The sequence below is a fragment of the Callithrix jacchus genome, chromosome 20 (assembly GCF_049354715.1).
Source record: "Callithrix jacchus isolate 240 chromosome 20, calJac240_pri, whole genome shotgun sequence".
Classification (NCBI taxonomy): domain Eukaryota; kingdom Metazoa; phylum Chordata; class Mammalia; order Primates; family Cebidae; genus Callithrix; species Callithrix jacchus.
The window spans coordinates 25,817,760-25,831,032 of record NC_133521.1 but is presented as its reverse complement, the minus strand read 5'-3'; the positions used below and the strand labels follow the sequence as shown (position 1 = coordinate 25,831,032).

The 13,273-nt window shown below is 46.2% G+C and overlaps 1 protein-coding gene across 39 annotated transcripts in view; it reads right to left on the bottom strand.

Annotated features, from left to right (window-relative positions):
* The window catches only part of SLC7A6 (solute carrier family 7 member 6), a 36,230-nt gene that overhangs the window by 18,477 nt on the left and 4,480 nt on the right, over positions 1-13,273 (bottom strand). For 13 of the 39 annotated variants that reach the window (XM_078357542.1, XM_078357553.1, XM_078357556.1 and 10 more), the window contains 2 exons: positions 11,470-11,517; positions 3,344-3,902 (listed from right to left, as the gene is read on the bottom strand). In XM_078357542.1, coding sequence (XP_078213668.1) covers positions 3,344-3,866 — 523 coding nt within the window. In that variant the 5' untranslated portion in view covers positions 3,867-3,902; positions 11,470-11,517. Of the gene's footprint in view, positions 1-3,343; positions 3,903-4,136; positions 4,225-10,255; positions 10,279-11,469; positions 11,518-12,921; positions 13,076-13,273 lie in introns of those variants that run through there. The other 26 variants (XM_078357533.1, XM_035282307.3, XM_078357530.1 and 23 more) reach the window with 5 other exon arrangements.

Here is a 13,273-nt window from a genome sequence, read left to right as displayed (position 1 = left end):
ATGTTTTCTAACAGTATTTGATGAAAGATTAAATATTAAATTTTTTTTCGAGACAAGGTCTCATTCTGTCACCCAGGCTGTAGTGCAGTGGCATAATCATAACTCACTGCAACCTTGAATTTCTGGCTTCAAGGGATCCTACCTCCTCAGCCTCCTGAGTAGCTGGAATCACAGATGCACACCACTGCCACTGTCACCAGGCCTGGCTAATTATTTTTTTTTCTTAGAGGTGGGGTCTTGCTTTGTTGCCCAGGCTAGTCTCAAACTCCTGTGCTGAAGGGATCCTCCCTCAGCTACCATGGACAGCCAATATTAATATTTTTTAATTTTAAAAAGTGGTATACAGCCCACAAAATAAGATGACCTCAAAAGGTATTTATTAAAAATAATAGATATAGGGCCGGGCATGGTGGCTCAAGCCTGTAATCCCAGCACTTTGGGAGGCCGAGGCGGGTGGATCACGAGGTCAACAGATCAAGACCATCCTGGTCAACATGGTGAAACCCCGTCTCTACCAAAAATACAAAAAATTAGCTGGGCATGGTGGTTCATGCCTGTAATCCCAGCTACTCAGGAGGCTGAGGCAGGAGAGTTGCCTAAACCCAGGAGGTGGAGGTTGCAGTGAGCCAAGATCGCACCATCGCACTCCAGCCTGGGTTTAGGCAACTCTAAACCCACCCAACTCTTTTTAGAGCGAAACTCCGTCTCAAAAAAAAAAAAAAATAATAATAATAATAATAATAGATATGTACACAAAAAATACTAGAAAGTATTTCACCCAAATAGTAACAATAGTACTGTACAAGGTAAACTCATGGGTGATTTTAAATTTTCTTTCTTCTTTCTGTATTTTTAAAATTATCTGTAAAATCCATGTGTTACCCTTCAATTAAAAACACTAGGCTGGGCGTGGTGGCTTACACCTGTAAACTCAGCACTTTGGGAGGCTGAGGTGGGTGGATCACCTGAGGTATGGAGTTCAAGACCAGCCTGACCAAAATTGTGAAACCCCATCTCTACTAAAAATACAAAAACATAGCTGGGCGTGGTGGCGGGTGCCTATAATCCCAGATACTGGGGAGGCTGAGGCAGGAGAATCCCCTGAACCCAGAAGGCTGACGTTGCAGTGAGCCAAGGTTGCGCCATTGAGCTCCAGCCTGGGCAACAAGAGCAAAACTCTTGCCTCAAAAAAAATAAATAAAATAAATAAATAAATAAATAATAAAAAATTTAAAAAAAAATTAGGCCAGGTGTAGTGGCTCATGCCTGTAATCCCAGCACTTTGGGAGGCAGAGGCAGGCAGATCATCTGAGGTCGGGAGTTCACGACTAGCCTGGCTAACATGGTGAAACCTCAGTTCTACTAAAAATACAAAAACAGCAAGGCATGGTGGCGTGTGCCTGTAATTCCAGCTACTCGGGAGGCTGAGGCAGGAGAATTGCTCCATCTCGCGGGTGGAGGTTGTATGGTGCCAAGTCTACAAAAGAAAGAAAGACACTATCAAACTATTAAAAGTACTCTTCTCTTGGTGGTAGATTTTGGATGACTTAAGAGTAATTTAGGCCGGGCGCGGTGGCTCATGCCTGTAATCCCAGCACTTTGGGAGGCCGAGGTGGGTGGATCACGAGGTCAAGAGATCGAGACCATCCTGGTCAACATGGTGGAAGCCCGTCTCTACTAAAAATACAAAAAATTAGCTGGGCACGGTGGCGTGTGCCTGTAATCACAGCTACTCAGGAGGCTGAGGCGGGAGAATTGCGTGGACCCAGGAGGCGGAGGTTGCGGTGAGCCAAGATCACACCATTGCACTCCAGCCTGGGTAACAAGAGCGAAACTCCGTCTCAAAAAAAAAAAGAGTAATTTAATTTTCTCAATATACATGCTTTGTGGGTTGTTTTGTTTTGTTTTGTTTGGAGGCAGGGTCTTACTCTGTTACCCAGGCTGGAGTCCAGTGGCATGAACACAGCTCATGGCAGCCTCAATCTCCCAGGCTCAAGAGATCCTCCCATCTTAGCCTCCTGAGTAGCTGGGACCACAGGCACACACCAACATGCCTGACTAACTTGTTTTGTAGAGACAGGGTCTCACCATGTTGCCCAGATCGGTCTTGAATTCCTGATCTCAAGCAATCATCCCACCTCAGCCTCCCAAAGTGCTGGTATTACAGGCATGAGCTACCATGTGTGGCCTAATAGACATATTTTATAATGAGAAAATTATTACCTTTTTTAGAAAGCTCAGTCAGACCAGTCTGCCTAGCCAAAGCCTATCAGACATATAGCTAAGTACCCTCCTTCCCTTATCCCAAGGGTATCTGTTTCCCCCTTACTATCCAAAGGAACATGGGGGGGTTTTCCCTTTAATTTGTCATTAACAAATTCCATAAAGTCAAGAGGCATGGGCATTCTACAGTCCGTTATTGCTAACTCCAAGTACTCTGAGGCTATTTTTAACGCTGGATAAACTACATATACTGCCAAAGCTTTTGCAAGCAGAGATGTGGAAAGAACAGAATATTATTAAGTGCCTCTGGCAATACAGTGCTAAGAAACATAGAATTCTGAATTCTGGGCCTTTCTCTTTTAAAGCATTAGTTCTGCAAGGCTCGGTAAATTCACAACAATCTTTTCTTCTTACTTCCCAGTAAGAAGAAAAGGAAAATAAAGAGGGATTGACTGGGATCTCTCAGGTTCTATCTGCAGAAACTCAAATGTGGCTGCAGGCAGAGCTTGTTTACACAGTCAGCGTAAAGAAGGCTGATACACTAGGAGGAAAAGTGTCACTCCTGCTGCTCAGAACAAGCCACAAAGAGCAGCAGTGGCAGACAGAAAAGGGTCCTGTGGACATGAGGTTTAACACCATAGGACCCCCACGGTCTAGAGAAGCCTATTTTCTCACTGATGCTTTTAACTAGTTCAAGATAAAAATCTGGGAAATAAAATAACTCTTTTTTTTTCCTTTAGGAACAGAATAAAGGCTTCAACACTGATTGGGGTTTTTTCTGGGCTAACTTACATCTAGCGATGTTGACTTCAATCAAAACAGCTGTCAAGACAAATAAAAGACATGCCCCAACCTGTCACACAGACCAAAAAACAGAACAAGGGCAGCCAAGAGAGGAGGAACATGAGGCACCAAAAGTCAAGAACAGATTCAAACTTCTCCTATCCTCATCCTTGATGCTTACTATCTCTCAGGACCAAATGACTGGTAAAATTACTTCCTCAAAAGGTAAGAAGGCTCCCTCCCCTCCAAAATGCAAAATATGCTATTGAAATATAAAGTATCATTATTAGTAGTACCCCCCACCCCCAGCATCCTCCCAATCTCAGCCCCTACTTACATATGCAAGCAGCAGCGAGGAGACGGCAGGCCAGGTATGGGGGATCACAGGTGGGGAAGGACGGCTGGACGATGTAGTTGGCGAAGGTGATGGCGATGATGGCCTGAGCGGTGGGCTCAACAACTAGCAGTGAAACCCACAGGCGGATGAAGGCAATGAAGCCCCCAAAGGCCTCTAGAATATAAGCGTAGCTGGCTCCCGACTTGGTGATGGTGGTCCCCAGCTCTGCATAACAAAGGGCACCCACAACAGAGAAGAGCCCACCAATGGTCCACACAATCAGTGACATCCCATAGGAGGCACTGTATACCAGCACACCCTTGGGTGAGACAAAGATCCCTGAGCCGATCATGTTGCCCACCACCAGGCTAACCCCATTCAGCAGGGAGATCTCCTTCTTCAGCTGCATAGTTTCCGAGGACCTTTGAGGTGGCAAGCTGACATCTTCTTCCACCTGGGATTGGCTGGTGTTAGGGACAAGATGGTAGGTGGGTGTGGGCCTCCCAGGCTCCCTGGCTTCCATGACAAATGGCTCCTGCACACCTGTATTTACTGTAGCCTGGCAAAGAATACAAGTATGTCAGTCTAGGGCAGGAGCTGGTTTAGACCAGATTTCCCTGCCCACTTCCTGTTTAGGGACAGCATGCCATGCACACAGCCCTAACTACAATAGGATTTCTCAGTTCCCACTACAAGACACAGGGAAATAGAGCTGTGTAGACCTTCACTGCTCTCACGAAAGACACCATGAGAGCTCACACATGATGTGATGATGACTTCCAATGACAAATACCTGTCTTGCAGCACAGAGTAGGCTGGTATTAAATTTGTCCATCCCTGGATTCTCCCTGAGTTGTAGACTTCTGCTCTGTTCTCACCAGCTTAAAACCCACAAACCAGGACAGGGAGGGGGTAAAAATAAAAATAAAGATAAATAAATAGATAATAATAATAATTGGCTGGGTGCGGTGGCTCACACCTATAATCCCAGCACTTTAGGAGGCTGAGGCAGGTGGATCATGAGGTCAAGAGATTGAGACCATCCTGGTCAACAAGGTGAAACCCCGTCTCTACTAAAAATACAAAAATTAGCTGGGCATGGTGGTGCGCGCCTGTAGTCCCAGCTACTCGGGAGGCTGAGGCAGGAGAATTGCTTGAACCCAGAAGGCGGAGGTTGCGGTGAGCTGAGATCGTGCCATCGCACTCCAGTCTGGGTAACAACAGCGAAATTCCGTCTTAAAAAAATAATAATAATAATAATAATAATTAAAAACCCACAAACCTTCCCTGCAAAGAAGACCAGAGTCCCTGCACCTGGCACACAGTCCTCACCAGCCTGAAAGGCCTCTACTGTCCATACCCAGGTAATCCTGCCCACTCACCTCTACCCAAATATAAGCTGGAACTTCTGCAATGTCCAGCAAGACATGAAGATGTCTGCAGCTATTCTCAGGCCAGTAAAGAATATGAGCAGGTGGTGGGAAGGGGGAGGAAGATGCTAAGACAAGGGCATATCACCACTGCAGTGACTAGACCGGGGGAGGTCCCTCATGAAAATACACACCTGGCTGGGCATGGTGGCTTACACCTGTAATCCCAGCACTTTGGGAGGCTGAGGCGGGCAGATCACGAGGTCAGGAAATGGAGACTATACTGACAAACATGGTGAAACCCCATCTCTACTAAAAACACAAAAATTAGTTGGGCATGGTGGTGGGCACCTGTAATCCAAGCTACTCAAGACGCTGAAGCAGGAGAATCACTTGAACCCAGGAGGCGAAGGCTGCAGTGAGCCAAGATCATGCCACTGCACTCCAGCCTGGCAACAGAGACTCTGTCTCAAAAAAAAGTACAGGCCTGTATATTGTTGTGTCTGCAATGCCTACCTTACTCTCCCACATTGCTGCTTGCTCATTCAACATCTTTCTTTTCCCAAAGTACCCAGAAGAGAGGGGTTACATGATAAAACAAGGTGGAGAAAGGACATCCGGGGCATCCTAACCCAGGGCTAATTTGCCACTGGCATATTTGCTTTCTTCCCCAGCATGCCCTTCATGTTGGATTCCACATTAACATACCTACGAAGGACCCAGAATCTATCAAAGGAAAATAAGCACCTTCCTGACCCTGCACCCAGCATGACCTTCTCCTCCCTCAACTCCTGTGACAGTCATGCTTCAGATCCCTTGATCCCATCTCATCTTCAGAAGAAATCTGGTGGGCCATCTGATTCCCACCCAGGAGACAGTCCTTTAAGGTCACAGAGATAACTTCCAATTATCAGCAAGCACATCATCATTCCAGAGGCCTCTTATTTATTCAACAAATGTGTGTGTGCCTGAACCTGGCCTCATGTAGCTCAGAGAAAGGAAACACAGCCAGTCAAGAGTGAGTAGTTAGGGAGAATGCTGATCTCCACAGGCCCCACCCAAAACTCCTGTCTTCCCTGTCCCAAACCCCTTCAAGTCTAGACCTGAGCCCAAGTAAAAAAGCTTCTCCCAGACAGTAGTCAAGCCTTCCCCCAGTCCCAGGAGTGGAGGCAGCCTACCTCTGCTTCGATGAGGCTGAGCTTTAAGGCAGCACCAGTTTTGCTCTCACTCTGGCACCAAGCCATGCAGGTTTCCCTGCAGAGGCATGTGGAAACGTATTTGTTTTCATGTGCCTGTCAGGTGAGCCCAGGCATCCACTAGTACAAAACCAGTACAGCTGGGGAGCCAAACGTCTCACATCAGAGTCAGATGCAAAGACACCTAGGATGGCTTTTCTACCCAACTTAACACGGAGACAAGCAGAGAAATCTGACCCCAGTGACCAATCCAGCTTCCCCCATTCCATCACACTCTAGCTCGGAGGAGGGGTTGCGGTTACCAGGTACTCCTTTCGTATTCATAAAACCTGGCACTGGTGTCGCTGATATGGCTTTATTAGGTTTGTCTGACACACTGGTGAAACTACCCAGTGGCCTTATTTGGAGAGGTGGGGCAGTCACAGCCCCCCAAGACCTCATGCCTAGGATTTCAGTCACAGCAACTGAATGAAAGACAAGGTTCCTGCTGGAAGGTTAAGGACTCCTTCAGCAAGAGAGAGTAGCAGAATCATAAACAACTGAAGGCAGATAAGTCTTCTTTCTCGCTCACTCTCTCTCTCTCTTTTTTTTATTCAAGAGACAGGCTCTCACTTTGTCACCCAGGTTGGAGTCCAATGGTGCAATCATAGCTCACTGCAGCCTCCAACTCCTAGGCTTAAACAGCCCTCCTACCTCAGCCTCCTGAGTAGCTAGGACTATGGGTGCTCACCACCATACTCAACTATTTTTTTTAAATCTGCTTTTAGAGACAGTGTTTCACTATGTTGCCCAGGCTGGTTTTCAACTCTTAACCTCAACTGATCCTCCTGCCAGATGCAGTGGCTCATGCCTGTAATCCCAGCACTTTGGGATGCCAAGGAGGGCAGATCATGAAGTCAAGAGGTCGAGACTATCCTGACCAACATGGTGAAACCGCATCTCTACTAAAAATACAAAAAAAATAGCTGGGCATGGTGGCACGCGCCTGTAATCCCAGCTACTCAGGAGTCTGAGGCACAAGAATCGTTTGAACACAGGAGGTGGAGGTTGCAGTGAGCTGAGATCACGCCACTGCACTCCAGCCTGGTGACAGAGCGAGACTCCATTTCCAAAAAAAAAAGGGCAAGCGTGACGGCTTACGCCGGTAATCCCAACACTTTGGGAGGCTGAGGCGGGCGGGTCACCTGAGGTCAGGAGTTCAAGACCAGCTCGGCCAACATGGTGAAACCCCATCTCTACTAAAAATACAAAAATTAGCTGGGCATGGTGGCGTGTGCCTGTAATCCCAGCTACTTGGGATTCTGAGGCAGGAGAATCGCTTGAAACCAGGAGGCGGAAGTTGCAGTGAGCTGAGATTGTGCCACTGTACTCCAGCCTGGGTGACAGAGCAAGACTCTGTTTAAAAAACAAAAAATGCAATTGTTATCAAGAGCCTGTCCTTGGCTAGAGTAATTAAAGTTCCTACCTCTTTGCCAAACACCCATGAGCAAAACTGTGATGTAACCCTAGCAGCTCCCAAAGGCACATGACTAAGCCTCAGGCTGGCTTGGACACACCTACAACCCTAGGGCCATCCTTTACCTCCTCTCCACATCTAAACTTCACCTTGGCTGGGCACAGTGGTGCACACCTGTAATCCCAGCACTTTAGGAGGCCAAGGCATGTGGATCACTTGAGCCCAGGAGACCAGCCTGGGCAATGGTGAAACCCTGTCTATACCAACAAACTATAAAAGTTAGCTGGGCATGGTGGCACACACTTGTAGTCTTAGTTACTCGGGAGGCTGAAGTGGAAGGATCACCTGAGCTCACGAGGGTTAAGGCTGCAGTGAGCCATGATCACACCACTGCACTCCAGCCTGGGTGACAGAAGGAGACCCTGTCTCAAAAAACAAACAACAAAAAATACAAACAAAATAAGGCCAGGCATGATGGCTCACACCTATAATCCCAGTACTTTGGGAGACCAAGGCAGGAAGATCGCTTGAAGCCAGGAAGGAGTTCAAGAGTAGTCTGGGCAACATAGGGACACTCTGTCTCTACAAAAAATGAAATAAGAAAAAATTAAGCCAGGCACAGTAGTCCATACCTGTAAACCAGCACTTTGAGAGGCCGAGGCAAGAGGATTGCTTGAGCCCAAGAGTTCAAGACCAGCCTGGACAACACAGAAAGACCCCATCTCTACAAAAAATATAAAAATTAGCCAGGTGTGGTGGCACATGCCAGCTACTTGGGAGGCCAAGGTGGGAGCATCTCTTGAGCCAAGGAGGTCAGGGCTGTGGTGAGCAATTATCATGCCACTGCATTCCAGCCTGGGCAACAGAGAAAGACCCTGTCTCCCCACACAAAAAAAAGCCAGTATGAAATGGTAAGTCCGTCTGGGCATGGTGGCTCACGCCTGTAATCCTAGCACTTTGGGCGGCCAAGGTGGGAGGATCACCTGAGGTCAGGAGTTCAAGACCAGCCTGGCCAACATGAAACCCCATCTCTACTAAAAATAAAAATTAGCTGGGTGTGGTGGCACGTGCCTGTAATCCCAGCTACTTGGGAGGCTGAGGCAGGAGAATCACTTGAACCTGAGAGAAAGAGGTTGCAGTGAGTCAAGATCATACCATTGCATTCCAGCCTGGGAGACAGAGCAAGACTCCATCTCAAAAAAAAAAAAAGTAGCTAAGTCCTCAACTTCTAGCTTCCACCCAAGGATGGATAGCATCATTCCCACTCCAGTGGCAAACAACAATTTTTCTTTGAGCCATCAGAAAGCTGAGGTTACAGGGTAACAAACTAGACTGAAACTGATGGAAAGACAGCCACCTCCAAGGAGAAAAAGATATAAGGTCTGGCTCACCTGTGGTAGTGGGAGAGATGAGACCACCATTTAGGTGAATCAGAAGAATTCAGGTAAATTTTTAACAAATTACCAAATGTCATGTGTGGGTTAGTAAGAGCCACAGACACTCAGGTTTTTTCTACAGACCTCAATGGGTACACAAAAGAAATACTGGGCAGGTAACCTGAGAAAACTGCACTTGGTAGTGCTGGTTTATGGGAGGAAAAACACCAAGGCCAACCTATACCCTTCTCCTCTAGAGAATAAAAGCCATAAACCCCTGGGAAAAGACAGCAAACTCTGTCACTCCTAAGGCAGCTGGGGCAGGATAAAAGGAAAAAACAAACCTCTATGCCTGGAGGAAGAGTAGGAAATTCTGGACAAGACCACTAAAGGGGTGTTACTTCTGGGAAAAGACCCAGAAAGATCCACTCCCAAGACCCAAGGAAACAGACAGGGCCTCCCTAAGACAGTGAATCAGGACAACAGAGAAACCTCTGCTCCCTACCACCAGGTTAGCAAGCACCCAGGGACAAACAACAGCAGTCCCCCATTGAGACTGTGACTGAGGCATAGGTGCACAGACAAATCCTAAATCTGAGTGAGAGTGGCTGGATGCAGTGGCTCACACCTGTACTCTCAGCTACTCTGGGGGCTAAGGCTGGAGGAACACTTGAGGATCACTTGAGGCCAAGAATTTGAGACAGCCTGGGCAACATAGAAAGACCGTATCTCTAAAGAAAAAAATTAAAAAGTAGCCAGACATGATGGCACACGCTTGTAGCCCCAGCTATTTATTCAGAAGGCTGAGGGGGAAGATTTAGCTCAGGAGTTGGAGGCTGCAGTGAACCATGATGGCACCACCGGCACTCCAGCTTGGGTGATAGAGCGAGATGACCCAGTGAGATCCTTTTCCTTTGTTTTTTTGTTTTTTTTTTAATCACCCAGGCTGGAGTGCAGTGTGTGATCTCGGCTCACTGTAACCTCTGCCTCCAGGGTTTGAGTGATTCTCCTGCCTCAGCCTCCTGAGTAACTGAGACTACAGGCATGCACTACCACGTCTGGGTAATTCTTTTATATTTTTAGTAGACATGGGGTTTCACCATGACTGGTCTCCAACTCCTGGCCTCAGGTGATCCACCCACCTCGGCCTTCCAAAGTGCTGAGATTACAGAAGTGAGCCACCTCATCTGGCCCCAAGTGAGACCTTTTCTCTAAAAAAAAAAATTAATAGATGGGGGGAGGGGGAAAAGAGAAAAATAAATAAATAAATAAACAAACAAACAAAGCTGACGGTATGGATGCAGGATAACCACTGAGAAAAAGCCTCCCTCCAGCAAACCAACTGTAATCTGGCAAGAAAACAAGAGGAATTTGAAGCCACTGGTGCACCTAACATAACCACAGCAACAATAAAACCCAAACACAACTGTCTCCTGACTGGGAGTTCAAACTCCCATGCAAACTGTCTAGCAACAGAAGAGCTGTAACTTCTTCCCAAAATAAATACTACATACCTCAGTTTCTACTGCTCCACATACTGTATCGGCAGTCAGTAACAAGATACAAACAACATTTAGAAAGCAAGAAAAACAACACACTATCAAGAGACAAAGTAATCAACAGGGCCACACTTAGAGATGACCCAGATAATGGAAACATCAAACAAGGAATTTTTTTTTTTAAGAGATGGGGTTTCACCATGTTAGGCAGGATGGTCTTGATCTCCTGATCCCATGATCCGCCCGCCTCGGCCTCCCAAAGTGCTGGGATTACAGGCATATGCCACCGTGCAGGGCCAAATCATTGTGTTTCATTAAAGGCTCTAATGAAAACGTTGAACAGCATGTGGAAACAAATGTGGAATTCAGCAGTGAGATAAAAACCAAAAGACTCAAAATGGAAAAAGTGAAAAAATAGAACAAAACATTGAACAGCTGTGGGCAATAACACATAGACTAGGTAACTATTTCTTAAATACATTTTTGCTCTCTTTTAATATATTTTTAGAATATAACTGACTACCCAAAGGAAAAATAGTAGCAATGTATTATGGGATTATAAAATATTTAAAAGTAAAAATGTCAAGCCGGACACAGTGGCTCACACCTATGATCCCAGCACTTTCAGAGGCTGAGGCAGGGGGAATCACTTGAGCCCAGGAGTTTGAGACCAGCCTGGGCAACATGCCAAGAGCCTGTCTCTACAAAAAATACAAAAATTTGGCATGGAGAAGAGCACCTGTAATCCCAGCTACTTAGTTGGCTAAGGCAGGATGATCCCTTGAACCCAAGAGGCAGGGGTTGCAGTGAGCTGAGACTGCACCACTGCACTCCAGCCTGGGCACTTGAGTGAGACTAGGTCACGAAAAATACAAGTAAAACATCTGGACAGTCGCAGTGGGAGGCCAGGATGGGAGAGAGGAACACTTGAGGCCAGGAGTTCAAGACCAGCGTGGGCAACTTTTCTGTCTCTACAAAATGAAGAAAAGGATGGATGGATGGATGGATGGACGGATGGATGGATGGATGGATGGGAGCGTGGGAGGGTGGGAAGAAAGAGAACTGCCTATATTAACATCAGATATTTTCTGTCACAGTACTTATTCTTCAGGTAACAATTGATAAAGGAGAATAAATAATGGCAAAAAGCTGCTAAGACTTGGTTTTGAAAGAATTTGCATTTAATTAATGACAACAGTAGCTACATACATTCCGAAAACAGTTCATACCTGTGTGAGACACGTCTATGCTGTCCTCAGAGTAGATATGCAGACCCTCTGCAACAATGGAATGAAAATCGCTGATTCAAGAAGCCAATAATTAAGACATTACCTCCAGCTAAGCATTATGAGAGGGTCATCAAAATTCTACCAGATCACCCTTTTGAATTGGCTATCCTTTTCCCTAAATTTTTATCCAATTGATAAGAGAAACTGGTATTTACAATTAGTTACAGGTGCAATGAAAAAACAAGACAGAGTGAAATTGCCATGTGAGGATCACACACAATATCAATCTCTCTCAGCCTAGGTAACATGCCAAAACTCAGTCTCTACAGAAAAATCCAAAACATCAGTCTGGGTGCAGTGGCTCAAGCCTGTAATCCCAGCACTTTGGAAGGCCGATGTAAAACGATGGCTTGAGGCCAGGAGTTTAAGACCAACCTGGGCAACATGACAAAAACAAAAATTTTTTTTTAATTTAAAAAACTTCCAGCCAGGCACAGTGGTTCATGCCTGTAATCCCAGCACTTTGGGAGGCCGAGGAAGGCGGATCACCTGAGGTCAGGAATTCAAGACCAGCCTGACCAACATGGTGAAACCCTGTCTCTACTAAAAATATAAAAATTAGCCAGGCATGGCAGCAGGCACCTGTAATCCCAGCTACTTGGAAGGCTGAGGCAAGAGAATCACTTGAACCCCAGAGGTAGAGGTTGCAGTGAGCCAAGGTCACACCATTGCACTCCAGCCTGGGAGACAAGACAAGATTTTTGTCTCAAAAAAAAAAAAATTCCTGCAGTCTCCAGCACCAGATAATAAAGGAATTGAACAGACCACTAAAATTTCCCCATGAAAATTTAACCAGGAAACTGCCACAAGAAATTTTGGAATAAATGAATTTATCACAATTCCATTACATCAGAAAACAATGAGATGAATGGAGGAAAAAGTTCAATTACAAAGGAAGTTTTACAAACTAGATTTAAAATCAAAAATTCTGTAATGACGAGAGGAAAAAATGCTATTGAGACTGTTTAGAAAAACTCAAAACCGTTTTTACTGTGTACTCTCGAATGCTAACAATCAACACAGAAGAGTTCTGTGACCAAATTCAGGAGTGGGGGGGTTCCCCACTAACAAGCAATCAGTTCTCCCAGGGGATACCAACTGAGTATCCTCCAGTTCAATTCTAACACTGTCCACCTGGAGACAGCATCAGATCCCACAAGACCACCCCTCCCCCACAGGACACCGGGCGCAAATCCAGGCCTCCTGGGTTCAAGCAATTCTCCTGTCTCAATCTCCTGAGTAGCTGGAATTACAGTATTCTACGTATTTTAGGAGTTATATGCTAGGAATCGGGGCTGAAAACCAAACTGTTTCAAGTTGGGGCTCCCAATACCCCTCTTTGAGTCCAATTAATTTGCTAGAGCAGCTCACAGAACTCAGGGAAACACTTACCTACCTTAACTGATGTATTAGAAAAGCTATTAAAAGGATACAGCTGAAGAGGTGTGCAGAGCCAGGCATGGAGTAAGGATCACAGGCATTCCTTGTCCTCCAAGGGAGAAGTACCCTCCAGTAACCTCCACGTGTCCAGTTATCCGAAAGCTCCCTAAACCCCAGCCTCTTGGGTTTTTATGGAGGCTTCATTACATAGGCACGAGTGATTAAGCCACTGGCCATTGGTGATCAGCTTAACCTCACCCTCCCCCTTCTCCCCTCCCCGGAGGTTGGGGGTGGGGCTCAAAGTCTCAACCCTCTAATCCTGACTTGGTCTTTCCAGTGACCAGCCCCCATCCTGAAGCTCTCT